Genomic DNA, 27,905 nt, shown 5'->3' on the forward strand with positions numbered 1-27,905 from the left:
GCCATAAAACCCTCAGACAAACTGGACTGACGCCCCACTAACATTACTTCCTAAAAGGCTGCGCTTAATGTGGTTTTCACAGTAAGCACAAACACTGAGCATGAATTATTCCAGTTAAACAAAACCACCGCAATTCTGAGAAAAGATGGCGCTGGTGCTGACTGGGGAAGGGATGAAGATGAAGATGAAGGGGGGTCTGTGGTTGTAACAAATGAGTTCTGGTGCCTGCTGGGTCATCACACGGTTACAGAGTCCCCCACAGCTCATCACAGACTGTTCAAGATTATATTAGCCTCTTTATTTAGGTCCATCTGCACCTAAAAGCTCTACCTAACTTGTTTGACCAAAACCTTCAATTGAAATTTGGTTTTGTTTTACTTCTGTTTGTGTCCATGTAATGCAATATACTGTTTAAGTGAATGGGATTTTTTTTAGAGGAGTGCATATCACCTGCCACCTTTTAATGCCAGTTTTAAACTTGGATCATCTTATTTTGAGAAATGATTGAGTTGTAGCCTCTTTGGAGTGAAGAAATCTTGAAACGCCCATTTTGCGTTTTCATGTAAACAGCCTAAACACAACTTTTTGAAAACAATGATGCCATAGCCCCACCTCTAATCTAACCTACTAGCTAAGGACATGCTTTTTTTTTTATTTGTATAGCAGTGTTACAGCCCCACATACAGTACAAGTGTGGCATAGTTACTACAGCGGTTCGGGTCATTTTTCTGTGTTTTCATGTGGATGAGCCACTGGACTCTAGAGCAGTGGAGACGAACCACGTTTCTGTCAGGCAATTAGATGGACGAGTCTGGGTTTGGCTGCTGCCAGGAGAACAGTACTTGTCTGACTGCGCTGTGCCAAGTGTAAAGTTTGGTGGAGGGAGGATCATGGTGTGGGGTTGTTTTTCAGGAGCTGAACTCGGCCGCTTAGTTCTAGTGAAAGGAACGCTTAATGCTTCAGGATACCAAGGCATTTTGGACCATTTCCTGCTCCCAGCTCTGTGGGAACAGTTTGAGGATGGCCCCTTCCTGTTCCAACATGACTGCGTACCAGCGCACAAAGCAAGGTCCATGAAGACATGGATGAGTGAGTTTGGTGTGGAAGAACTTGACTGACCTGCACAGAATCCTGACCTCAACCTGTTGGGATGAATGTGCTTCTAAAAAATGGTAAAAAATTCCCATAAGCAGTCCTAAACCTTGTGGAAAGCCTTTCCTGAAGAGTTGAAGCTCTTATAGCTGCAAAGGGTGAGTTAATGTAATATTAAACCCTGTGGATTAAGAATAGGAAGTCATTCAAGCTCTTATGTGTGTGAAGTGAGACGAGTGAATACTTTTGGTGATATAGTGCACTTTTAAGAATTTAGTTCTGAAGAAAATTTGTCTCTATGTGATTCTGGTAAGTCCACTTGCTTTACTGTCACCAATTTGTCAAAAAATGTGTTCAGCTGTAGTACAAATATAGATATTACATGAAAGGATACTCCCATAATAGATTTGAAAGACAATATGGGCTTCAGGAAGCCCCGCCCAGGATGCATCATCATCACCATCATCATCGGCCGGTAAGCCTCTCCCCTGCTGAGGTCACATCTCTTCATCCCTCCCCTCAGGCTCCGGGTTCAGGGGGGATGGACCGTAGAGATGTGATAAAAAGTGGTCAAACTCACACCGAGCGGGAGAGCCTGAAGACGCTGAGGGACCAGCTGCTCCTGCAGAGAAACTGACAGGCTTCAGAGGACTGAACATCTGCTGGTAGGAGAAGTTTCTCTCTTCATCTTTGTTTCTTTGTTCTGAGGAGCTGTACAGCAACCTGTTGTCTCCTGTTAACAGACTGCAGTTTTCTCTAAACAAAGTCCTTATAACACATTTATACTACAGTCTTCTAAGCTTCATAGATGCTATGTAGCTTTGATGCCCTCAGTAATACAGTTTCAGTTACAAAAAATAATAAAACAGATTAATGAAAATAATCTAAGAGAAAGTTCCAAACAAAAAGAAACTAAAAACAATTAAAAGCCACATTTATTTATTTGTGAATTTCTGCTGCACTTGTCTTTTTTATTGTCACTCCGAGGAGAACCTGAACTACCTTGACTTTTCTCATTTATTTGTCATCCTCATTCTGACTCAACAACCCTCTTTGCAACCTGCTAAATCTGGTGGGGGAGTTAATCCCCACACCGCTGCTGACTTCACAGTCCTGTGCACCTTTAAGAAAGTTAATTAGCAGTTAGTGAGAATAAAGCTCTTAGCATCTTGTGGCTCCATCATTAGGTGTATTCTGCTATTAAAAGGGTGAGTGTGTCTGTGTGTCACTTTGTGCAGAGACGCTCACACGGGATCCCTCATGTTTGGAGGCTGAAGGGTTGGATTTCTGTCCTAACTAACACTTTGGAACCTGTATCCATGTTTGTGGCCGGAGTCGTGTTGCATGCTGGGAGAAAATGGAGTGTGTGCTCCCCAGGAGGTGCAGTTTTTAGTTCGAAGAGATGAAGCCTGAGTTGAATGGATGTTCAGTCGTATGAGACATTCAGTGCTCAGCTGCTGATTTCCAGACAAAAGCTTTTTTTTCTTCCTGACTTCAGTAATGAATAGCATCTTCATCTACGACCGAACACTGGGTCTAAATCATATAAATGCCTCCATCTGTTTCAGTCCTGGGAGATGGGGTGACTCAGAACTACTCATTCTCTTTTTGATGACCGCTGGGATTTGATTTCTTTTACTTCCACTCCTCTTCTCATCCACGTTTTAGTCTGATCCTTTCATCTCTTTTCCCCGAAACTGTCTCATTATATCCTCACTTTACACTAATTTCTACTCCTTGGTATCTGTTTCTCTCATGAGTTTGTGTTTCTTTCTGATAAGGAGCTCACAGAAGGGAGGCTGCAGGGCAACAATGCAGCTCTCTGTTCTCTTTGCAGAAACCAGATCACAGCCGGTTTATTGAAGCCTGACCAAACTCCCCCCTGAGCAAAGTATGAATGAAGCCTTCCAGCTTAGTTATTACCATGACATCAAACGTAGTAACAGATTGACTCATGAACAATTTCAATTACAGCACCTAAAAGTGCGGGGCGGCAGCTTCCGGAGCTCTTTTAATGCTTTAGGATCAAAAGAAATTAATTTTATTTGACAGTGTGTAAGGATTTTATTTTTATGGAAACTAGACACTTTGAGTTGGACTATTTACTTGTAAGAAATAGAGTTCAAAATCTAAACTGAGCTCAAAATAAAGTTAGAATGTAAAACCTGTTTTTGCTGCCAGTTTCTCCCCAGGGTGCCAATATAGACGTACCACCCGATCTGTTTACTCATAAACTTATTTTCTTTCTTTGTTTTAGTAAACAGTATGCTATATTGAGGCATGTTTATGCTTTAAAATGTCTACAAAGTTATAAAATTCCAAGTTCAAGGAAATTCAAGAAGAGTATTTTACTTTTACAGAAAACACTTTGCAGTTTGGGTATTTTCTTCTTTGTTTCTTTGTCAACATGCAACATTTTTCGCGCCTCACTGCAGATTTAATATACTCTGTATTAAAGATTAGGCAGCTGACTCACAGTTTGCCAGTTTAACCTCATGTACTTGCTTGAGCTTTGAATAACTCGAATTCTTGAGTCACAACGACAGCCGTCAATTTGTTCTGTTGTTGGCTACAAATAAGAACGGGTAATTTGTGTGTTTTTCTGTATTTGTATTTGTATGTTAGGGTGCTCATAGGCGCCTGCACAGCCATTAGCCTTAGTTCGAGAGGGCAAGTACAGATGTGAAGACCAGAATTTGTGTCTGTCTGGCCTGGTCTATGGGAATGTCTTTGGAGAGTATATGTAGGACATGTGCAACTTTTATAACATGTATTGACTGTCATCAAAAGTTTGGAAGGAGATTTTATATTTTTCTTGAAGCCGTTACAGTTGCATGATCCTATGTTGCCACAAAGTCATAATTTCTGTAAAAAAAAAAGTGATTGTGATGTCTAAATGACCGGATAAACAATATGAGTTGATTTGTCCAAGAGTGTATGGAAATTAGAAATAGTTTGTAAGTAATAACACTGAGCTAATTAGCTTTTCTTTTTCATTTGAGCTGGTCAGTCAGAGCAGACTGGGCTTTTTGGATTGAGATTGTTAAAGAAACAAAAGATAAACCAGAGGGTTTAGACGGCGAGTGATAAAAGAGACATTAGAAAAAACATGCAGATTTATTCAGTAATAAATCTTTGAGCACAACATGGCTCCTTTTTTACTGGATAGACAAGAAGACAAGCCTAAAAAATGCTTTAAAGTCCACCTCAACCTTTAAGTTTCAAGTTTGCAGCCAGATGCAGCTGCATTCCTGCTCCATCACCTCATTCACACATGGGCAATTTTGGTCCTGTCACGGAAATAAGAAAAAGTCTCTCGTCCAACAAGATCAGCACACCGTCAGCATTGCACATCCACGCAAACAGTTTGATAAACAGTTCGAAATGTCATGCAACTTGTGGTATTTACTTCCAGTTTTGGACGCAGCTGCTGTGTGTAAGCGTGTAGCTGTCTTATGCGCTCTGTTGTATTTGTTTGCCGAGCTTAAGTGCTCCGTCTTCAAACCTGCTATTATGACTCACAGTCTGGCCTCTGCTTCTCATAAGATGTTTTCATTGCATCTAGTCATATTTGACCTACTAACAAGAGGAGCCACACGGTTTTCAGGCTGTTTGTAAAAGTTTCAGCTGTTAACTGACCAGTTTCACGCGTTTTTCTTGAAAAAATGAGCTTTTGTGCAACTTGTTGTGATAATCTAAGCCATGTTTGAACACTGAAGATGGCTTTGTACATGATTTCAGTGAAGCTAGAAATGTTGCTTACAATTTAGTGAAACTCCAACCATTTTCATGCTGCTTTCTAATTTCTCATTAACCTACAGATGTTGAGTTTTCCATCAAAAATCTCCCATCATTGATAATTTTGTTACTGTTGATCACCTCCAGGAGTTTAGACTTTGTATCCTGCAAATGTAACTGCTTTGTGTGTATATTTAGTGTTTTTTAATCTACACACATGCATTGAATGTTGTGAGACAGACTACATCTGGGGCCGCTGAGAAGCCGTGCTGATGACACCCTAAACGGGCCTCTTTACGTCAGGCTTTTAAGAGGGTGGGAAACACATGTTCACGTCTGATGTGCGCACATCGATGCGTGTTTTTCTGCGTGCATGCCTTGATATGAATGCACGCTTCCAAAACTGCTTAGGGAACTACACTGGCAGGCTTTTAGCAGGAAACACATGTTTTTAGCTGACAGGGTTGCAGAAGGAGGTGACTGAATGGAGCAGGACTGCTGCACAAAGGAAACAAAGGAGGAAACTGGTGTGTTTTTTGTTACCTAGCCAGCGAGGCTCTGTTGGGGGGTGTAAAAGTACAGGACAGGGTTTTTTTTGGTCTGAAGCACAAACAGCTTATGGTGAGTTTGTGTTTTATAAGTCAAAGGTTCAGTTTGTTATCCTGAACAATGAGCAGTAAATGTTTTTGTAGGAGTGTTGATTAGTTTCACGTTCCTGAGCACTTTGTGTGTGTGTGACTTCCACTGTGGTTGTTTTACCCCACATATAAATTAAAACACAATTTAATGAGCTCAGTCGACCACAGAAGGTGAGTCACTGCAGAACCAGACGACATGGACTAAAGTGGCCTGCTTTCAGATGGTTTGCTGTCTCAGTCATGCTGTGGAAGAAGTTCCTTATTGCTATTTTTGAAATAACTCAGAAATTCTTTACACAGAAATAAGTTTTACTTCCTAGTTTAAAATTGTGTGCAGCTTTCTCATTTTCCTTTTCCCTCCTTCCTCCTCTCATCTCCTTCAGCTGTGACTCATGTTTACTCACACTTTACTGAGGAGCAGCAGATTCTCTTCATCTTCCTCTCCTCTGCAGGACAAAAATGCTTTTGTAACATGAAGAACAAGATTAAAATCAAGCTTATTTAAAGACAGATCTCAGTAAAAGGACAAGTGTATGACTTTGCCCTAATTTCTTCTCTCTTCTCTCTTTTTCTTGCCCTGTTAGAGGACAGATCTCTCTAAACATTCCTCTGTGTGCACCCTTTTAATGCTTTTATTCCCCAGATTGTGTCTCCTGTTTTGTGGCGATCACTGTCTTATGTCTGAAACTGGAAAAAAGATAACCCATTTCCTGTTTCCTTTCCGCTGGGAAATAAATGTAAGGACTATGGTATCTGTTGCATATACAAAGGAAGGGTCCTTTAGGAGGAATGTAAACAAATGAAGGAAATTAGTTCAAGGTCAGACTTGTCCAAATCATTCCGACTCACACAGGTTTGTAAAACTTCCTGTCTGACTCAAAAAGTGAACTCAACCTAAAGAGAGTGGACATGACTTTCGGGGTCCCACGTGTACTCCAGCGTTTCCAGCCTTTCCTCTCCGGAGGTGTTGCTCTGTGACTGACATTTTGATGGAGGAAGGAAGCTGGGAGAAGGTGACCAACAGTGATCGATTTCCTGGAATTGTCTCAGTCGATGACATATTTTTGACAAAAGATTTACAAACATGCAACAATGCCAACGTGAGACAATTCAAATGTAGTCACCTCAACGTGACTAAACTTTATGTAACAGAAATGGCAGTACATTACTTTGCAGAGACGTGCAGCCAGAATATGACTGAACTTTATTGGAATATTACTGCAGTCTCTAAAGGTCATTTTGCTAAAGAAACAAGGTAGAAACACGGACTTTGTTCATTAATCTTCAGTCACTTGTTTCTTATGTATTTATTTTTTTGTTTGCAGCAAACTGAAGAGCACTTGAACTGAGGATCCACTCAGAACAGCCATGACACGTTCACTTCAACTACTATTCCTCCTTTCTGCTCTCTGCTGCTGTCTAGCGGACAACGTAAGTATTTCAGAAATATCAACCACTTTAACATACTGTTCAAAGCATTCTGCAAATTCATGTGGTCTATAATCCATCCAAGCTTTAAGTGCATTAAGTGTGTTTTAAAGCACAGAGAGTTTTCATTAAGCTGCTAAAACAGGCACCATGAACTGTGTTATAAGTGAAATAATATTTAAGAGCTATTTATTTCTTTTTTTAATAGTTTGAATTTGAAACACTATAGCTCATCAGCTTTCAAACACATTTTTTGAGTATCTTAAAGAAAGTTGTCAGAGTTAGACACATGCCAGTGAAATAAAAACAATAAGAGAAAAACCAAATCACGTTTGACTGACTTAAATAGAAATGTGCTAGAATTACATAAACATACAGAGTTTAGGTTTGTTGAATGATTTATTTTTGTTGTTTAAATGTAAACAACTTAAAAGTAACTTTTTGACTGAAACTAAAAAATATACATTTAAAGACTTTTTCCTCAGATGCATTGATTTCTTTCAGATTTATTAGTTTATGTTGTTATAAAGTAACATTTCAGGGTTGATTAAAGCCCTATAAGAAAAAAAGACTGAGCTGACCAAGCCCAGACAGTAAATTACAACAACGTATTTACAAAGTGAAGCCATAAAACTGTGTGTTATATTTTTTATGATCATTCAACATGTTTGTGTGTTGCAGGTGGAACTGATCCGCACCAAGCGAGGGACTCGCTTTTACAGAGGTGAGCCTGACAGGCAGCCTTCTAGACGGACGCTTTTGATTGTTCATTTCAAGAAGTCTTCACCTTCCGTTGACACATCCTGTGAGCCTCATCCTGCTTCTCTTTATTCCCCTTAATACCACCATCATCATCATCATCATTGTCTGTTAATTCTCAGACCACGTGTTTGTGGTCCTTTTAGTTTTGCTTGTTCTCATAATCTTACTGTATAGAGCTTGATGTGTGTTGTCTTGTTTAATTTACCTGTCCTTGTGTTTGTGTGTGTGTGTTTCCTCAGTGCTGTGTGTGGATAGTGCGACGTCGGCAGTGCGTAATTTTGGTGACACTTGGCTGCGATGGAAGGGACAGCGTGTGGAGTACTGCCGTTGTGCTTTAAGAGGAAGGGAACTTTGTCATGTTGTGCCCGTCATCAGTGAGTGTGAAATGAATGGACAGATCCCCAAACACAAATAGAATGTCTGACTTACCTTTTTCTTCATTTTTTAGTGTTCAGAATGAGCTCAAAATCCATGCCTGTTTGATCATTTTCTGTGTCCACCCTCGCTGACCTTCTGCTTTTTATTATAAGCTCTTTTTACCTCTAACTTGCTGTTACAACCTCAGATGATTATTTTTTTGTGGGGTTGCCTCGGCCGTGTGTTTGGATCCCTGTTATTTCAGTGCATCCAAATGAAGAGCCGCTGGGTTCCTCCGAGGGTGTAGTTTAGTCTGAGATTATTTGAAAAGCTCCTGCCAGACCAGCCTTTGTGCGCACTTTCACCCTCATTGACGGAGTCTGTGAAGCATGATTAACCCTCCCTCAGACAAATTACAACCATATTTTCAGTCTTTCAAACCGCTTTGAACCCCTGGGAATGAAGGGGAGGGGTGATATTATTCTTTGTGCAAGGCTTAATGTGGAAATAAATGTGGAAATATTAAATTAAAAACTGGAATGGTGAGTATATGCCACCAGTTCTGCTTCAGAAAGAATTCCTCGGCACACACACACAGATGGTTGAATTCTACTCAAACCCACAGTTTTAATTCTCCCTAACGGGTCACGACCAATAAGTCATGCCCTTGCTGCTCAAGCCGTTGCTGAACTGGATGATGTGGGCCTGACTAAACAGCTCCGTCTGCCTTTTTCAGACTGCTACGTGTCTCAATGTTACAACGGAGGAACCTGCAAGGAGGCCGTCTACTCGTCACAATATGTCTGCCAGTGTCCCCCCGGCTTCAGCGGACCTCAGTGTGAGATCAGTAAGTATTCATGTAATACGTCAATCTGTGCCCTGATTGTTTAGATTATTGAATACCTTAATAGTTGTCTAAAAATTTTACTTTTGAAGTTCAAAATGATAAATGTCCAGTAAACTTGAAGGGAAAAGAAGCAAATATTACAAGACAGAAGATGCAACAAAAGAAGAGTTTTTCTTTTTTAGTCTCATGAATGTCCGTGTCCATAAAATTGTGTTCAGTGGAAACTTTATTTAAAACTTGTTTGTGGCTCTCGATAAGGTCTGGCTGTGTGACTCCACAGCTGCTGTCATGACTCGTGGTTTGAGTGGAAAAAAAAAAAAAAAGAATCATAAACCATGGAAAGACATTCTGGGATATGAATGTTTTTGTTTCTGTGGTTTTCGGGACACCCCACCCTGGGATAATTATCCAAAACCCAGCCGTCACAGCCAAGTGATTGTAGCTGCACCAGTTAATACGGCCATATTTTGTGTTTGGCCCCTGGTTAAACCACTAATAAGAAAACTATGATATAAATGTAATTACAACACAAGCTGTAAGTTTGTGTCTTAAAAGTCTTTCCATAATTTGTCTGAAGTGTTTTGAAATGGTTTTCCAGATTCAGCAACCAGGCTTTACTGTGTCAGAATACATTAAACAAGTCAATTATTAAAAGGATATCCATCTCACATATAACTCAGTGACTAAACCCAGTTTGTCTGTCCCTTTTTCTCCAACAGACATCAATGAGAAGTGCATCGTGGGGCAGGGCGAAGGCTATCGGGGCACACGGAGCATCAGCCAATCAGGAGCAGACTGCATCAACTGGAACTCAACGTCGCTGAGAGGAAGGAGGTTCACGGCTCGAAAAACAGATGCCAGCAGCCTCGGCCTGGGCAATCACAACTTTTGCAGGTATTCAAAGCAGAGCAATTGTGGGAAATAAAAAGTTCAGAGTTTAATGAGAGAGGTGCAGGTCTTCTATAGTGACTTTTGGGATTGTGATTCCAAAACTGAAGTTGATTTTTTTCCCCCTCAAAAAGCACCCATTAAAGCCAGTTTTCGTGCTTTTTTATCGAAAACCATAACTTACATTCAAGGCAAAGCAAAATGAGACAAAAAGCATGCAAAATTAGTTTAACACCAAAGGTTAGAAAGATACAGGTGAGAAGACAAAGGGGCCAAAATTGTTTTCTAAAGGATTAAGAATATGACTGAGAAAACAACGAGGTGCAGAACATCTCTAATATTTACCTTTATTGCTCACCGATATTCAGAATTCATTGTTTCATCCATGATATTAACCCTGCCAAGTTTTACAAATAGGTTCATGTTTTTTTATTGTGCAAATTATTCTAAAGGTTTTATTAAAAAAACTGTAAAGCATCCCTGCATAAGCTATTCATTAACGTCATCAAATTTTATTCAAAGTCATTTTTATTTAAAATGTGTACAGAAGATGTCCGCTTATTTGCAGAAAACCATCTTGTTTGAGCCACAAACTCTCTCATTTTGCTCCTCAGGAACCCTGACCAGGACAGTTCTCCTTGGTGTTACATCTACAAAGGCACCGAGGTTGTGTGGAGCTACTGTTCCTTACCCAAATGTCCAGAAGGTAAAAATAAAACAGAAATAAAGAACATGCAAGAAGCTGTAGCATGGGTTTTTAAAACTAAAGCGCTCCTGTGTGTTGTGTATTTTGAGCAGAAAGGGGCAAAGAGTGTGTGATGGGCTCGGGTCAGTCGTACAGAGGCACAAAGTCTGTCACTAAAAGTGGCTCTCGTTGTCTGCCATGGGATTCTCCTGCTATCAGACGTAAAACAAACAATGCTTGGAATCCCAACGCTGTGAATCTGGGGCTCAGCAACCATAATTTCTGCAGGTAGAGATGCCGACAGATTTCGTATGTGCAAAAACCCCTTTTATGTGCTGAACAATCATTAAAGCTGAGTTTTGTTCAACAGAAATCCAGATGCGGATGTAGCTCCGTGGTGTTACACCTACAAAAACATGATTCTGTCCTGGGAGCTGTGTGACATTCCAACATGCTGTGAGTTATTTTATTTTCACCTTTTCATTAAGTGAAACAATCACACCTAGTGAAATATAAAAGCCAAAAAGGAATAACCAAGCTTTTCTATTTTCTAGCGAGGAGGCCGTCAGTCATCACCACTCTTGACCCACGTGCTCCCTCCGCTAACGACAACAACAACAGAGGTACTGCAGGACATCTTCAGACACTCTGAGAATCATCATAAACTTTTTATATGACAAGTTTAGTTATCATTTAACCTCTCTGCAGCAACGTGTGGCCAGCGTTTAGACAACACCCTGAATCGCCCGTCATTCCGCTTGTTTGGAGGCAAAGAGAGCGACATCACGGAGCAGCCGTGGCAGGCTGTCATCAACGTTTACCAGGCCCGCTACAGAAAACACTTCCACCGCTGTGGAGGAGTCCTCATCAACTCCTGCTGGGTCCTGTCTGCTGCACACTGCTTCGAAATCAAGTAGAAATTCACTTTGTCCCTCACACGCAGACGTAAATAAATTTGTTGGTACTCTTCCACAATAATAATAATATTAATAATAAAAACAAAACCACACACCTGATGGGACTGGAGCCAAAATACTCCAGTTTTAGTTAATCCTACAAAATTTGGAGCAATCTTGTAGTTTAGGTTGAATGGTTTTGGATGGTTCCTTGGGTGTTTTTCTACCATCCATACTGTCCATCTGATCAACCTGGGGTTGCATTTCGTCTTGCGTCCACATTCTGGGTGGTTGGCTACAGTCCTATGAATCTTATACTTTTTTATTAATCTTGGCAGCTGTGGTCAGAGCAACATGAAGCTGCTTGGAGCTCTCATCTTTGCTTTCTCGGGTCCATATTCAGCATGGTGCACACAACAACACCAAACTACTCAGTGGGATGTGTGTTCCCTTTAATTAAACAGGCTGAATATGAGAGTACTAAGAAATTTATCTGCGTCTTTACATGCAAAGTGATGTAAAAATGTCAGTTCCGCACGTTTTTCGTGCAACAAACCAACAGGGTGCTGTTCTTCTTTCAGTGACAAAGCAGAAAAGCTGGAGGTGATTTTGGGACGAACGTTTCGGAAGCAGAACTCGAGCAGTGAGCAGATTTTCAGTGTTGAGAAATACTGGATCCATGAGAAGTTTGACAACGAAACATTTGACAATGACATTGGTGAGGAAGGTTTTTATTTTAACATTTTTACTCCAATCTCTTTGCTTTGAATCTTTTTATACGACAGCTTTTAATTTACTGACTGCTTTGTTGGAAACCCTTTTTAATTTAGGGACAAAGAGTTTTTTCATACTTTAGAGTTGACAATAAAAACATAATGAAAGACTTCAGTGTTTTTGCAAAGTAGTGATAATATGGAAAGCTTATGTGGGCATTGAAGACTTGTAAAAAATGTTTTATCCTTCCCTCAGATTTTAAGTGCGTTACTTTGACTTTCCTATGGTCACTTTCCACTTGCAGCTATTTTGAAGCTGAGGACGGACATTGGCATATGTGCTGTAAACTCTCCAGAGGTTCTTCCAGTGTGTCTGCCTGACCAGAGGCTGGTCCTGCCTGATTGGACCGAGTGTGAGATCTCAGGATATGGAAAAGACACAGAATGTTAGTCAGCATTGCTCATAATTTGTACTTTTGCACGATGTTGTATCTGACCTGCCAGCAGAGGGCAGTGTAAGCACACGTTCACGTCAGTCTTGAACAGATTTAGAAATGGATTTTAGATGCTGAATTTGAAAAACTTTCTCCACAGTTTCTGCAGAGTTCTCTGAGCGTGTAAAAAGAGGATATGTTCGCCTTTGGCCCAGCGAGCGCTGTGTTCCAGAGGTGCTGTCCGGACACACAGTGACCTCCAACATGCTGTGTGCAGGAGACACTCGAGGGCTCGATGATGCCTGCAAGGTGAGAATGAGAATTTTATTCTTAAGCTCCTCATTAACTCAAAGCAGGTGACAAAGCTCGGTGTAATTTTTACATTTTGTTTCTTCAATTCCACCTGCAGGGAGACTCTGGAGGCCCGTTAGTCTGCCGACACAACAACAGGATGACTCTGATGGGTGTGATCAGCTGGGGTGATGGGTGTGGACACAAGGATAAACCAGGGGTCTACACAAAGGTCACTCGTTACATCGACTGGATCAACAGCAAAATTCAAGCCAACTCAGTCTAAAGTCTGGAAAACTGCAGAGACGATATTGTTGAATAATCCCTCGATTCTGTGGGTGAACGGCGCTGTTTATCATTGCAGCAGACAAAGAAATCCCCATCACTCTGGCTGATCTGAAAGCTGATTTCCACATGGATCTCAGACAGATGGAGGTTTGAAGTCAGCACAAGAGAAGAATCTGAGTCATGAGATTTGGGGGGTTTAGTGTAGCTCCATGTCCTTAAAGTTTCTGCTCATTGTGTTGAATGAACAGTATATACAAGCAGAAATGGAGACGTGTTTCTCCTCATTCTGGGCTTATCTGTTGATCCTCATATTATTGGTGTCTTTTAATTCTTTCAGAGGTTTGTTTTATCACTACTGCCTCCACCAACCTGCATGTGAGGGCAGTTGTTGTCTTTTTTTTTCCAAGCTGTCTGATTTATACAAAGACTTGTGCAGTTGTAGACAGACGAGCAGCTTTTAACTCCAAGAGAGCCTTCCATCCTCAAAGACGACGACTTCGCACAGAATCCCAAGCAGATTTTTGGTTTCGCTACAAAGTTTGGTTTAGGATTAAGGCTAAGAAATGCTGTTGTTTTAATTATGAAGAGTTCCAAATCTGCATCCAGACCACATAAATAATCTGCTGGTTCAGATACTGCTTGTTTTTACATGTTTTTTAATATTAAAGGTACTCATTGCAAACTATGAAATCAAACATAAAAACATTTATCCTGAATTTTATCAAATGATGCAGTTTGAAAGAGTTTGCTCCAGTAGTTTTTTCAGATATGTGCAATTCTAGAATTTGGGTACGCACTCAATGTAAATAAAGCACGTATATCTGCATATAGTGTAAATATGTACTAATACGGCAGAATTGTTGGACTTCTCCATTCCAAACAGCTCTTCCACGGATGTCACCATTAGTAGTTGGCAGCCATTCATAAATTTTGCGTTCAAATTCGAAGTTAATGACACATTCACCATTGATTTGAGAAAACAAATGTGCAGATTTTGTTTCTTACTTTACAATAATTTTTTTACCGGTCTTAATAACTTTGCAATGAGTACCTTTAAGATCTGTACCTCCAGGATAAGGGTAGATGATCACGTAGAAGCAGGAAACAAAACTGTTTTTTTAAAAATGTGTCTTTAAATAATTCAATAGAAGTAAAAATAAAAAAAAACCCTTTCTTGTTTTCATTCATTTTGTACCAGAGTTCTTCTCCAACAGACGCCTGGGTTGATCCCAGCAAGTGTTTAACATGTATATTTCTGATTTTTAATTATTTATTTTTTATTACAAACTGCATTCTGACTGCAAAGCTGAACTGTTTAAACTTGCTTTGTTATGTAACAAACTCAAGTGAAACTTGAGCTTCAGATGTTTTGTGTAAAATTGATACTTCAGCACATTTTACACTGTTTTATAGACTCTTTAACATGTTTATCATCTGTGTACCATAGATTAATAATTTATTGTCTCTGCTATCATAACTACATCTGGCAACATACTCTCTTTTTCAATAAATATTATTTGGGAAAAAATAAGAGTTCTGACTATTTTTATATCTGCGTATGTAGTCCTCAAACTCTGGTGTTTTATGGTTCAGGTCAGTGACTTTGCTGTTGTTATTTACGGAGTCTCTACCCATGTTTCAAATCTGTTTTTGTTGGTTTAAAGGAGAAAATGTACTCATGCAGCTTTTGATTTAACTTAACATCCTGCAGAATCTCAGCTTCTACTTTTTTTCATGCAGGACTGAGGCTCATCACTGAAAGATTTCTGGTTTGTTCTTCTTACATGTGTTCCTGGTTATTCCTTTCCATGTTCCCTGTTCCAGTGAATATCCTGCACCCTGCTGTAATGTGCTGGACTCTCTCTGAGGACCTCTGAGGTTTTTAGAGTTTGCTTTGATGCTGTCATAAATAGAGGGCTGTATTTCTGGCCTGCTCAGTTTTTTTAAGACCATTGGTAGGGTTTCCTTATCTCAACCACTTCCTTTTCTACGCATCCCATAAAGGGGGGGCTTGCCTACATGATGTTTCAGTTTCCGCAACTTTTCGTCTGTTAAAAGTTCACAAGTTTGTGCTGAACTCTATCCACTGATGCCTTTTTCTCCTTTATGTTTTTTTTTTTCCAGTATTGCATTCAGTATTGCGCCAGCTGCAGGTGGGTCATCAACTCTGCTTTCTGGTATCAACCTCTGCATTTCCAGGATTATCAACTGTGTTCCCATTTCTTCCGAACTGGAGGCCTCGTGGCTCTGACTGTGATGGTAACGCCCTTCTGTTGTTGTTGCAACTTTGCATTAGCTAATAATATCTAATTTCCAAACATGAATCATTATGTGATCAGTTTTCCTAAAAGTACGCCTGACTCATTTCACTGACATTTGTACATCATTCTGACAGGCTGTGACACCAAAGCTGGCTGCATGTTGTTTTGTTATAAACTGTTGCTAAGTTTAATAAACGGGTTCTGTTTCTGTTTAGCTGTTAGTGGATTTTGACAGCTTCAGTGGAGACTTCTTACAGAATCATTTTACTGATGGTAATCAAAACTTAGGAAGGAAATGTGTTCAGCTGCAGCATGAAAGTCAGCTTCTCACCAGACCGTTGGAGGGCTGTTACATTTGGAGTCATGTTTCTGCTGTGTGTTTGGAGGAGGGCCGTCTGACAGCAGGTGAACCTGCCTCCCCACCACAGGTAGGAAATGCAAATGAAGCCAGAAAGAGCTGCTTCACGTTTTCACTCTATCGCGCAGTTCTTCAAAACCATTTGCATCTGAGGACTGAGACAACAACGTTTCCTCATGACTTGAGCTGTGGGACTCGGCCCCCACATTTCGACCATGGTAAAGTATTGATGTTTATTTTTATTGTAAGACTTTGGTTAATGCTCTTGCAGTGTTGGCGAGGATAAGAAGGAAGTGAGCAGATGTCACAACCGTCTGTGGAGCATTTTACAGTCAGTTCAGTGGCTGTTTTCTTTTTGAGTTTTGAGTTCAGTTCGATCCCAGCAAGACTGTTAAAGTTAAAGGGAGACAGAGGAGCGTGAATGTAGATCAGGGTTTTACGCCCAGTTCAGTTTGAGGTCAAGCAAATTTCTGCTTCGTATTGTCCCACAGATCTGGGCTCCAAGTTGCATTTAGACGTTTTTGTAGGAGATACTTTGTGAACAAAATGGAAATTAATTCTTTGTCTCAGGCAGAACAAATAACATTGAGCTTTATGTTATTATTCTTTCCAAAATCGTCACTTCCTCATGATAAGTTTCAGTTTCTTTTACAGTAATGATGATCATGAGAGGGTTTAGTGCCATACATTCAATGTCTTATGAAGAAAAAACAAAAATCCTTTTTAAAACAAAAACCATTTGAGTTCAAAATTCAGAAGGAATTTCTTTTCTCATTACAATTTTTAGCAATAGAAGTACATGTTTTGCATGTTTTTGTTCACACGCCTCCTCACGCGTCTCTAAAACGTCATATTTTCACTCTCAGCTCCTTTAGGTGGCAGAAAATCTTTACCATATTTAAACACTGATGTATGTCAATAATAATTAGCTAAAGGTATATTTCATGAAGGGACTTCTGTTGCACAAAATGTTGTCTTTCTTGTTTACTAAGATCCACAAAAACAGGGATAAATTAGTTTGTAAGCACCCAATTTTAACATTTTCTTTTGTCGTTGGTTGATTTGAAGTGTTTATCTACTGTATCTTTGCCTAATTAAGTAATAATTGTAATTACTTTTATGGTGACTGATTGGACCATTAGTAATCATATGATAACACAGAAACACTAACTCTATTATGTGAACAGCAAAGCATTTGAATGGTGTAAGCCTAATCCTTCTTTGCATCAGATTTCACATCAAAGCTGGATCATTTATATTTTCCTTTTTCCTGTTGCTCGCTCTGCATGCTGCCTACACTGATAATTTGGAGTGAACCTCCCGACAGAAAGAAACTACAGCAGCCAGCAGTGGAATAAACCATAAGACACAAAGCACAATGGATTAAAAACCTGTGAATCAATGAGGAAGTGAGATCATGAATAACAGAGGAGTGATGTAGTTCTCTTTTATCGTCCCACCTGTCACTCATTTAACAGTGAAGCAACTGTCTCCATGTTGTGTAGAAAACAGTGCCCTCCTCTCTACCTTTCCACCTGTTCATAATCATTTACTCTGCACCAACACTTCCTCTACGGCCGCCTGGCACTGTGGGAAAAGATTCACTTCCTGATTTCACATGTTGTGTGTGTCAGTCTCCTCCTCCCAGTGACCTCAGGTATCAAACACCGCAGGTGGACTTTTAACCCGTCAAACGGATACTTCTGACAAACATTTCAACATTATACACACATTATGCAGTGTACAATATACATTATACAGATTGAGGATAAAATTATAGCCATTTTAGTTAAACCTTGGAAACACCATTATTCTCAATTTCATGTGATATTGTAATATCTAACATGATCTTTTAACGCTTAGAGTATGTGTCCTGAATGACTATTAGCTACTACCAACCAAATTTTAGCTGAGTATCTGTAAAATGAACTGGGTTTTAGACATTTTTGTGTAAATTATGGTTGATTAGTTGTGGAGACCATCTTGAATTGGCTTCAGTTGTCGATGTACAGACAATAATTTATTTCTGAGAAGTTCATTGGAATCCGTCCTGTGAGTTATTAGATATTTGCTAACATACACATCAGGTAATGTCAAGGTTCTAAACAAAGATGTTCTGCAATTTGTTGCATGCAAAGTATATGTTAGGGGCGACGCTCAGCTACAACCACAACAAATTTTAGCTCATTATCTGTAAAACTGGCTGAGCTGTAGCCACAGCAATAAATATTACAAACAAATTTCTCAATGTCTTATTTTGAAATAACAACATTCATTGTGTCATTTAAACCTTTTGCATTTAGCTGATGGTGAAACTAAAATGTGTTGAACACAGAGACCTATCTGAAAGAAGATAACAAAAAATGTATGAATAAATAACTAGAAACACAATAAAAAGTAACCTTCAAATAACACAAAGAGCCTAAAAACATGATGAGGAAATTCTGAAAATTTTGTAAACAAGACAATTTTTTTGACACGTTTGTTTATCATGAACCCATTATGGGTTCAACTACCCAACAATAAAAAGAAATTTAATCATGACTTTTCTCTAACAATAATACTTAGGGGAAAAATGCTAATAATAATTATTACGTTTTAATTGCATCAAAATTACTTTTTCAGGGTAAAGAAAAACAGAACACTGAAATATAGTTACTTATGCATTAAGTTTGTATCATTTAATGGTTATCTTGTCATGCTTGGGTAAATTTGAATTTGCAAGTGAAACTGCAACTACAGCCCTCTTAATTAATGATTTAAATTGGAATAGTGCAAAAGTAAAACTCCATAAAGGTTTCAGAAATAAATTCATTGGTGCCTGATTCTTTAAAGTAGGATTTTAATCATTTTTGCATGTGAGGAATGTTTGAATGTTATTTTCACATCAGAACCATTTGGTAACATCAGCTCTCTCATATTAAATTTGATTGTATAGAACATCTATTCATGTTCACTCTGCTTGTTTGCATCCTGCAGAAACAGTTTTTGCATTTTATAATTGTGCACTGCAGTCCAGGCTTCTAAAAGTAGTCCAAACAAAGTGACTTGGCCAAAGGGGAGGATGAAAGTCTGTTTAGGTGGAACTAATTTCACTACTTTGTAAAGGTGGGACGTTTCAGCAGAAAGCAAAAAACAATAAGGCATTTGTGTCACGAGGTGGTGGTGGATGGACCTGAATACAGACTTACAGGCAGGAAGACGTGAAGATGACCGACAAAGTGAAAACCAAAGTGCTGCACCACAACCTATAAAAAGGTCTGTGACAAGAACCGAGGACAGTACAGAGCAAAGTGTTAATACTCCAGGAGGGTCAGACTGACATTTCAAGGGCGATAAATACCAAACTAGGACCTGGTGTGCAGAAAAACACTGAAAGCCAGAAACAAACCAGGGAACAGAGTCAGGAAGCACAAATCTAACATGGGCTCTAAATATTAAAATTTATAAAGACAACAAATCCCATTTCTACATTTCTACATCTAGTAACCGCCATTTTCCTCACTTTCAGCCACGTTTTGCAAAGATAATCATTGGACATATAACTTATGGCACAAAAATAAAAGTGGCTTTACAGTGCTGCTTTGTATTTTATAGACTCCGACTGAATTGCTTTAAACATTTCAATAAAAATGGTAAACAACGTCTCCAAGCCAGAATGAGTTGTGCAGCGTTGTCTTTTTTTTGATTCATATATAAACATGTGTATCTGTTTAAATGGTAACTGTTCATCACTTTATTAGTTTATTTGTGAGTCTTTCATAAAGGCAGCTATCAGGACAGAATCAAACTTGTGACAAATTTCCCCAAAGAGACAACAAACTATAACACATAGAATGGTTTTGCATGGTATTGTATCGCATTTTATCATACTGTACAATTATTGTCATATATTTCCTGGAGTTTTGTATTGTCTGTACCAAACAAATGTCTACTCTCCTCATGGGTGACCTTGCTCAAACAGCAGCCAGAGACTCAGGCTGGGAAATGAAGCTGATGAATAAATCAAAGTAAATTATTGTTAACCAGACATGTGGTTCGACAGCACCTCACCCAAATATCTGAATTTGTCTGACCTTTCCTTGTTTTGTCCTTTTGTTCGTCTGTTTTTTTCAGAGCTTCTTTGGAAAACTGAAGAACCTGTAAGTACAAGCGCAGAACTTTAATTTAGTTTAATTTAATCTTGTATAAAGGTGTATTATTCTTTACTGTGGCTTGTGTTGTTTCAGGAACAGTGGCCCTCCAGCTCCCCCCAGAAGGACAGGTGAGATCCAGCTTCACATGAAGAAAAAAAAACCCAAAACAATGTGATTTATTCATTCACGTGTGTCGGCCTACACGTGTGTTTCAGACAACAACGCAGGGTTCGAATGGCCACAGGATGAATTTGTGAGTAGGACAAAAACATTGCTCTACTTTGCTTTAATTTTCTGTAACAATCTCAACAATTCCAATGAGTTTTTTGTTTTAATTCAAGACTGAACTGTTCTCATCAGTCAAGGCTACAGTGATTTAGTAGAACACCTTTCCTGGACAATTTTTCAGTCCTAAATTGCCAACAGGAGGCTTCCTCTCTTGTGATCTGACCAATGACGCCATCCAAAAATCAGTCACTTGAAGTTGCTGATGAGTCTCACTATAGCATTAACGCTAACAGCACCAATTATAGTAACAGGGGTTAAAGAAGGGTGAAAACTGAGTCTTCTGTTGATGTCTGTTTCTGAGCAGGATGATGAGGAAGGTGACATGTATGAAGTCCCTCCCTGTGAGCGTCCACAAGTCAAAGTTCCCCCGAAACATGAGCACGAAAACATCTACCTGGGTAAAATCTCTCTGCTGCCTTCTGTCTGTAAAGATGTCTGCTGCTGAATGACTTTCCTATAACGGCTAAAACTAAGATGTTAGAGCTAAAAGAAGCAGAACACTACCTAACTAATATTTTTATCATGAAAATATCTGTATTAAATAATAAGAAACATCTGTATCTGTTCTGTATATGATCAGCTCAAATAGGAGAAAATATGATGAATCAGCATTCATAAAATCAATCTTATTCCCCTTCAAATGTTGTTTTTGTCGTTTCTGTCAGAGAGGACATCCAGTCCTGCAGTTCCACAGAGGCAGGCTGCTCCTCCTCCACCTCGGCCAAGCAGAGCCTCGGTAACAACACCTGAACATCTGTCTCTGTGTCTCTCTGCAACTGTTGAAACAGACATTTAAAGATATTTCATCTCTCCTGATTTAATATTCTCACCTGTGCCACACAGAAACCCCAACCAGTGGAGAACCTCAGTGATAACACTAAAAAACGTGAGCTGAAGTCATGTAGCTGTTTGTCTTCCTGAATTTCTGAAACCCAGCTCTTCCCCTCTTCCGCCTCTTAGTTTGATTTAATAAAAGTGCATCCTTCCTCCTGCCAGCACCTGAAGTAGACAGAACTGAGAAGCCTGGCAGGAAGATGATGCCTCCCCCTGCAGCCCGTCCGGCTCTAGCTCCGGCTCCAGTTCCTGTATCTGATGACGACGGTGCAGTATTTAGTTTTATCTTCCTTTATGACTGTTGACTATGAGGAAGTTGAATTTTTTAATAAGGTGATAGAGCAACCACTCATATGTACATAAATATATGAATTATGTGCCAAAAATACCAAAGTAAACAAAAATACAGCAGTTTGAGAAACCTGCTCAGCTGCTCAACATTTTATGTTTTCTTATGAGTTTTCCTCTGTCGTGATTTGTTGGGTTTATTGTTTCCACAAACAACAAAAGGTTCTTTCGAAAAAAACCCAACACAAAGCAAAGCAGAACTGACAAGCGGAAGCTAAAACAAAGAGGAGAGCTCCACCTACTGAAGTGCTTGAAACTGCACACAGGTTTTTCCAGGAACTCAAGTGGCTGGAAAAATCTTTATATTCTACAACATAAACACAATAAAACTCTTTTTGTAAACTACACATAATACAAAACATTCTGAAGACAGAGAAAAGTGCTATTTAAATGACAAATTAGACAATTACCAAAAAATGAAAGCAAACGAATTGTGCAGTGTGTCGTAAAATGAACTGTTTTTCTTGTGTAACTTGTCTCATTATGTGATGTTTTATTCTACTTTTGCATTTTGTTATTTGTTTCATTTCAAATAATGTTTTGAACCCTTTCACAGATAAAAGTCCAGCTTTAAAGTGCTCATTTTATTGAAATGACTCATTCTGCAGAACATCTAGTTTCTGAAAATTCAACTTCAGTTTAGATAATTATTAATGCACATATATATATTTATTTGTTGCTTTGATGATTTGGCTGAAAAGCATTGAGATAATAATAATGTTAATAATGATGTTAATCTCGTTTTTATTCATGCAGCTGTAAATGCAATGACTGTAATTAAAGACAAGAAGTGTCATCAACATTATGTTTAAGAGCTATGCAACAAAAATATTTCAATATCCAATCAAACGTTTAGTATTTGACACATCTGGAGATTACTTTATCTAATCACTATCACTAAAAGTGTCTTCTTTTTGTGTTTCAGATGTTTATCTGGATCCAAATGAAGAACAGGTGAGTCTAACTTGATAATTATGAATGATTCATATATACAGAACAAATATATAAACCCAAGATTGTTGTATTAGCTCCCATTTTTCATGAGCTGAGCTCAAATATCTAAGACTTTTTTTTCTCCTTTGCCGAGATAATCCATGATAATCCAGATGCTGGTTAAACAGCATGATTATTGCACAGGTGTGCCTGAGGCTGGCCACAATAAAAGGCCACTCTAGAATGTGCAGTTGGGGTTTGAGGGAACGTGACACGCTGACTGCAGGAACGTCCACCAGAGCTGGTGCCTGTGAACTGAATGTTCATTTCTACTGTAAGCCTGCATCTTGACCACCAAGACAGTCCGAGTCCAGCCACCTGGACAGCTGCTGCAACAATCGGTTTGCATGACCAAAGAATTTCTGCACAAACTGTCAGAAACCGTCTCAGGGAAGCTCGAAAATGACTTGAGTGGACAAATGCTCACATTTATTGTCGTACAGCACATTGGAGGGGTGTTCTTTTCATGGATGAATCCTGGTTTTCACTGTAGAAGATGGCAGAATGCATGTGTGGCGTTGTGTGGCTGCGCGGTTTGTTGATGTCAGCGTTGTGAATCGAGTGTCCCATGGTGGCGGTGGGATTATGGTATGGGCAGGCATATGTTCTGGACAATGAACACAGGTGCATTTAAATAGGTGATCGAAAGGATCATGGATTTGTGACTCAAGCCACTTTCAACCTTTTGTTTTTGTTCAAAAGCGTGCTTCAAAGACAAATGCTTTGACTGCTCAGACTGAGATTCTCATTTTCAGATAGAAGTACAAGGAGGTACTTTCCATGTCCTGGATCAGTCATCCAGGACATGGTAAACCAAAAAAAGGTAAAAAACAAAAACAACTTGACTTCTATTCTGCATTTGAATCCAGCTTAAAGAACATCTCAGGTTTAAAACCTTGAACTCCACAGTCTCTGCTTCTTAAATTGAGAAAGCTGCTCAGATGAGAAGCAAAACATCTTCAGCTACAGAATAGAAATCCAGTTGTTTCTGGATTGTTGTTTTTTTTACCTTTTTGGGTGTCAGTGGAGGAGGCTGTTTTTCAATAAGAGTGTGGTTAGCAGCTGATTTATTTTTCTTTGCCAAAAGGTGAAGACTGATGATGATGATGATGATGAGGTGTATCTGATTGGACACCACCACTTCAGGGATATAAGATACTTTAACAAGCTCTCAAACTGAAACACCTAAGAGCTACAGTAAATGAGAACATCAGAACTAAGCCCATGTGAAAAACACAACATATAATGCTTGTAGGCATGGTCATGATTTATGTGTTTTTTTTTTATTTCTTTCAGGAAGATGATGACCTGTATTTAGAGCCGGAAGCAGGTAGGTGGCATCACTTTAAACAGGTTAAGGTGCTAGTAAGAAGTCAACACAGCCGTGTTTTATACGGTGAGATGAAAAATAACAAGATCTCAGGTTATAAAAAGTTTTCTCCCTGCTCTTCAGCTTGCTCACCTTCCCCACGTGAACCAACCAGGCCGCTGCCGTCTCCCAAAACAGGACCTCCTCCCCCCAAACCCATGTAAGCCCACCTCAGTCTGAGTCTGAGCAGGACTTCATCCCTCTTCTGATCCAAAGAATGATTTTTACGAACCTGATGATGCACGTCTGCAAAGCTTATCCCCGTTTTCTTAGCAGAAAGTGTTGCTCCTGCAAGGTTTCAGAAAAATGCAAATGTGATATTAATCAGTAATAATAGCAACGCACCTAAATGACTTGAATTAAAAATTTACATTCTCACAATCTGCAGGATGAAACCTCCAGTTCCAAGAGCTCATACTGTAAGTGTATATTAAAAATACAACTGGCAAAACACAGGTTGATTTGGAAAATTGTGCTTTTTTTCAATGTTATAGTGACACAAATCAAAACTAGTTGGGCACAACATTTGTTTCTTTGCTTCCAGCATTCAGCGTTTTCGTCCATGAATGAGATGAAATCAAGTGAGTTCTGTATGGTTGAAAAAACTGCGCAGATTTTTCTTCAGAAGGGTGAAGTGTAAATGAGTTACATCTGCAGCTCTTTCAGATGAAGACAGACGGGCCAGTTATCCCACCAAACTCACCCCAGTGACTCCTGGTGTGAAGCCCCCTTTACCAGTGAACAGGAAGGAACCTAAACCCACGTAAGAGAGGGAGGCGATCATGCTTAAAGTGGTGAAATCACTCATTTGCTTTTATTTCCAGTTAGGGTTTATTGATGACCTTGTAAATAATAATCCAACTTAGCTCTTTTTTTAAATATTATCATTCCAGGCATCCAGTTCATTTGATGGCAGACACAAAGTCTGTGGGTAAGCTTCAGTTTGTAGTTTTTTATTTCATATTGATGTTGAAGAGAAGTCTGGTTATTTTTAGTCTTGCATAGATTACATTTTACTTTAAATTCAGCTTCATAACTGTTGCAAAACACTTGCAGAAATAAATGGTTTTCTTCTGTTTTAAGGTGGTTTTAGAAAAACTAAACAATCTGGAAATGAGGTAAGCCTTCAATCTGCTTTAAAATATCTATTTCCTTTTAAAAAATGATTTGTACAGAGAAAGTTGTGATCTATAAAGCATGAATCTTTGCACACAGGCATGTTCATTTTAATCCTTAAACTTGTCTTGTCTTCAAATAATACAAGAACACCCATGCCTAATTATTATTAATTTAATAGAATGCCATATGGTGTTTAACCCAAACACTTCAAGACCAAATTCAAATAATTTTTACTTAATGTCCTCTAACATTAAATATAAAGTTTTTGATAAGTTCACCACAGGCTTGTTTACCCCATTAAACCTTTAAGCCTCTATGAATAACCATGTGGGGAGGAGGATGGAGAGGTTAGCACATCTCTGCTTTTATGAGAAGTCCTGATCTTTCTGAACGCTCGTCTAAAATCTCAGAATGACTAAAAGTTGACTTGAGCAAATAACCAAAAGACTTTGAGAGCAGCACAAATTGTGAACCAGTCTGTTAAAGCACATGTAAGAAACCACAACATAACTTGTCCCTAAATGATGACAATGAACCAAATGTTGAGTAGAAAAAAAAAGGAAAATACAGTAAAGTTTGAGTTTAAAGCAGCAGAAAGTGACCCAACCTTGTCCTCTGGGTACTTCTGTCAATGTGTTGTTGTTGTTTTCTAAATGCTGTGTGTGACATTTCAGGATAAAGAGTGGTTTGCTGGAGACTGCAACAGAAAACATGCTGAGGATCTTCTGCAGAGAGTTAGGAAGGTAAACACTAATAGCTTTACTATAATTGTGGCTCAAACCATTACTTATGGGTATTTACAACCACAATGCGGTTTTATTTCACAGCAAAAACATGAGGTTGTTTCATATGCAATAAGGAAACGTGAGCATCTTTTAAACGGACAAATCTGAAATAAAAAACAAAAGTCAAGTCTCACTTTGTCATCTGAACGACACCATGGCTGCGATTTCCCTTCCAGGTTTCATGCTATGTTCTGCACAGGCTCCTTCACACTCCCTGAGACTCATCCAACCCTCACTATTTCATTTATGCTTCTCTTTTAATCTAGTTTTCTTCATGCGATTGTATTTAGCATAGCTTCCACCTTTCCTCTGATTTCCCATGGTTGTAGGACGGTGCCTTCCTCATCAGATACAGCTCGAACCACAGCACCACCCAGCCGTACACCCTGGCCATGCTCTACCAGCAGAAGGTCTACAACATCCCCATCCGTTTCGCCGAGGAAACGCAGAGCTACGCCCTCGGAAAGGAGGGCAAGACGAACGAAAAGGTGAGGGCAAGAAAACGAGTCGATAGGAGGGTAATCTGAAGCGATTATCTGTTTTAAATAACCCTCCTCTCTCGCAGGTTTTCTCCAGCCTCGACGAGATGATTACTTACCACAAGAAAAACCAAATACTTCTGATTGACAGCAAGAGCCAAGCCAAGCACACAGCAAACTTAACACAAGCTGTGCGGCCTTGAAACAACACTAACCATAACCTAACTCAGATGTTCCTTTTTATTTTAAAAAGAATCGACAGCGTGCCTTTCACGGGACTGCAGTCACACCTCTATGAAACAGACACCAGAATACTGAGAGATGTTGAAAGTGCTCCTCGACACACGAGCTGCATGACATGACAGCACTAAAGCTCAGAGATCATCTAAGTGATTGTTGTCATTTGCAATGTGTCAGCATTTTGATGAATATTGCACAAATTAATATTTCTCTGGCGAAATGAAAACAGTAATTTGACCGGTTTTTGGTCAAATTACTATGACTCGTTCAGATAACAACTGTGAATTTAAGCTGATGGGACGTCTCATCCCCTCACAATAGCGTCCTTGTCTGCAGCCAAAATCTTCATTCAAATCGTCATTTTTTTCTTCCCGCTCATTTAAATCATCTTGCTCAATCAACTGCAGATAAATGTCTTATTTTAATTTAAAGGTGCTCATTGTGAATTGTAAAATAAAACATAATAAAGGTTATTCTGAACTGTATCAAATGATGCAGCTTTAAAGAGTTTTCTCTAGTAGTTTTCCAGAGAAACTGAAATTCTGAAATGCGGGTATGCAACCAATGTAAACAAAAGCTGAATCCAACAAAAACCATGTGGAAGCTCGAGTCACAAGTTTGACTTACATTAGCTGGGCCTTAGTGGGTTACATTGGTTATATTTTCCAGAAAACTGGGGAAATACGCTCTTTTTTTTTAGTCTATTTGAATTTTCAGTTACTTTACTCAAGAACTCTGAGCTTCAGTCACTTTAGCTGTTTAGGTAAACAGACACGTGGTATTTAACAGATGTTCACACGTTTTGCTTACAGATTTTAAATTTAAAGACACTTGACTGGTCTTTGTGACATTTCAATGAGAAGCTTTTACACAACATATCTTGCCATTAGTTTACTTTATTGTCCTTGATTTGGACTTTTTTGTGTGTTTTTGGTGTGATGTTTTAGAAGTTTCTTATGCATATGCACATTATTCCAATTTAATCTTTATTTTAAGGTTTTGCGGCTCTGGACAGAGGAGATATGGAGCAGGAACGGCTCCTTTGATTGTAAAAGCTGCAGACTTCTGATTTAGAGCATTGATATACTGTAAATATGTTGCCTGATGAAATCATTTAGATAACTCCACCCTTTGTATCTGCTCAGGATGTATCCTTATCAATGGAGGTCACTTGGATCTGTGTGTGTCTGTGTGTGTGTCTGAGCTGCCTCTCTGCAGCTGCTCAGCAGACACTGCTGCCTCCACCTGCTTCCTGTCGGGGTGAAACATCTCCTCTGTGGACGATGCATAAATCTTGGACCTGGAACACCAGATGGCAGAACAACAAATGTGCTATGAGTGAACTGAAAACGTGTGAAAATATAACTTATTAATATTAACATTCCTACTGCTGTTAAACTTGTCATCGGAACTTAAGAGAATTGCACAAATAAAATTAAAACCCATCACAGTGTGGTACAAAAGTGCCTTAAAAAACTGAAGTGATGCAGAAATTAAATGTACTTTTTTGCTTTTTATGCATTTTTGCTGTTTACATATTGCCATTTTTGTACGGTAAAGTCTAACTTGTCTAAAATGCAAACAGGTGTGCAAATATAGATGCGATATTTGCATTAACTAGACATGCAAATAAGAACT

General features: G+C 39.2%; 2 protein-coding genes across 6 annotated transcripts; both read left to right on the plus strand.

The window, feature by feature from the left end:
* Positions 1–1,626: 1,626 nt before the first annotated feature.
* Positions 1,627–14,585, plus strand: plat (plasminogen activator, tissue). Of its 5 annotated transcripts, none has more exons than XM_017412113.3 (15): positions 1,627–1,757; positions 6,794–6,899; positions 7,578–7,701; positions 7,898–8,032; positions 8,752–8,862; positions 9,582–9,756; positions 10,365–10,456; positions 10,549–10,723; positions 10,806–10,891; positions 10,990–11,058; positions 11,144–11,348; positions 11,913–12,049; positions 12,350–12,490; positions 12,639–12,787; positions 12,888–14,585. In XM_017412113.3, exons 2-15 carry the CDS (start codon positions 6,837–6,839, stop codon positions 13,053–13,055), a joined length of 1,830 nt encoding a protein of 609 aa, XP_017267602.1. In that variant the 5' UTR covers positions 1,627–1,757; positions 6,794–6,836; the 3' UTR covers positions 13,056–14,585. The 5 variants fall into 5 exon arrangements, with proteins under 5 accessions (XP_017267602.1, XP_017267604.1, XP_024860821.1 ...); XM_017412115.3 differs by having other exon boundaries at positions 7,578–7,620; XM_025005053.2 differs by lacking the exon at positions 1,627–1,757 and adding an exon at positions 2,452–2,472.
* On the plus strand, positions 13,184–27,743 carry si:dkeyp-117b11.1 (B-cell linker protein). The gene is made up of 21 exons (XM_037978244.1): positions 13,184–13,204; positions 15,182–15,316; positions 15,534–15,746; positions 19,793–19,818; positions 19,906–19,940; positions 20,028–20,065; positions 20,405–20,498; positions 20,766–20,836; positions 20,944–20,986; positions 21,097–21,201; positions 22,208–22,236; positions 23,572–23,605; positions 23,729–23,804; positions 24,033–24,063; positions 24,189–24,225; positions 24,302–24,407; positions 24,538–24,575; positions 24,728–24,762; positions 25,438–25,506; positions 25,878–26,036; positions 26,114–27,743. Exons 1-21 carry the CDS (start codon positions 13,184–13,186, stop codon positions 26,228–26,230), a joined length of 1,512 nt encoding a protein of 503 aa, XP_037834172.1. The 3' UTR covers positions 26,231–27,743.
* The last annotated feature ends 162 nt before the right edge of the window (positions 27,744–27,905 follow it).

The sequence above is a fragment of the Kryptolebias marmoratus genome, linkage group LG1 (genome assembly GCF_001649575.2).
Source record: "Kryptolebias marmoratus isolate JLee-2015 linkage group LG1, ASM164957v2, whole genome shotgun sequence".
Classification (NCBI taxonomy): Eukaryota; Metazoa; Chordata; class Actinopteri; order Cyprinodontiformes; family Rivulidae; genus Kryptolebias; species Kryptolebias marmoratus.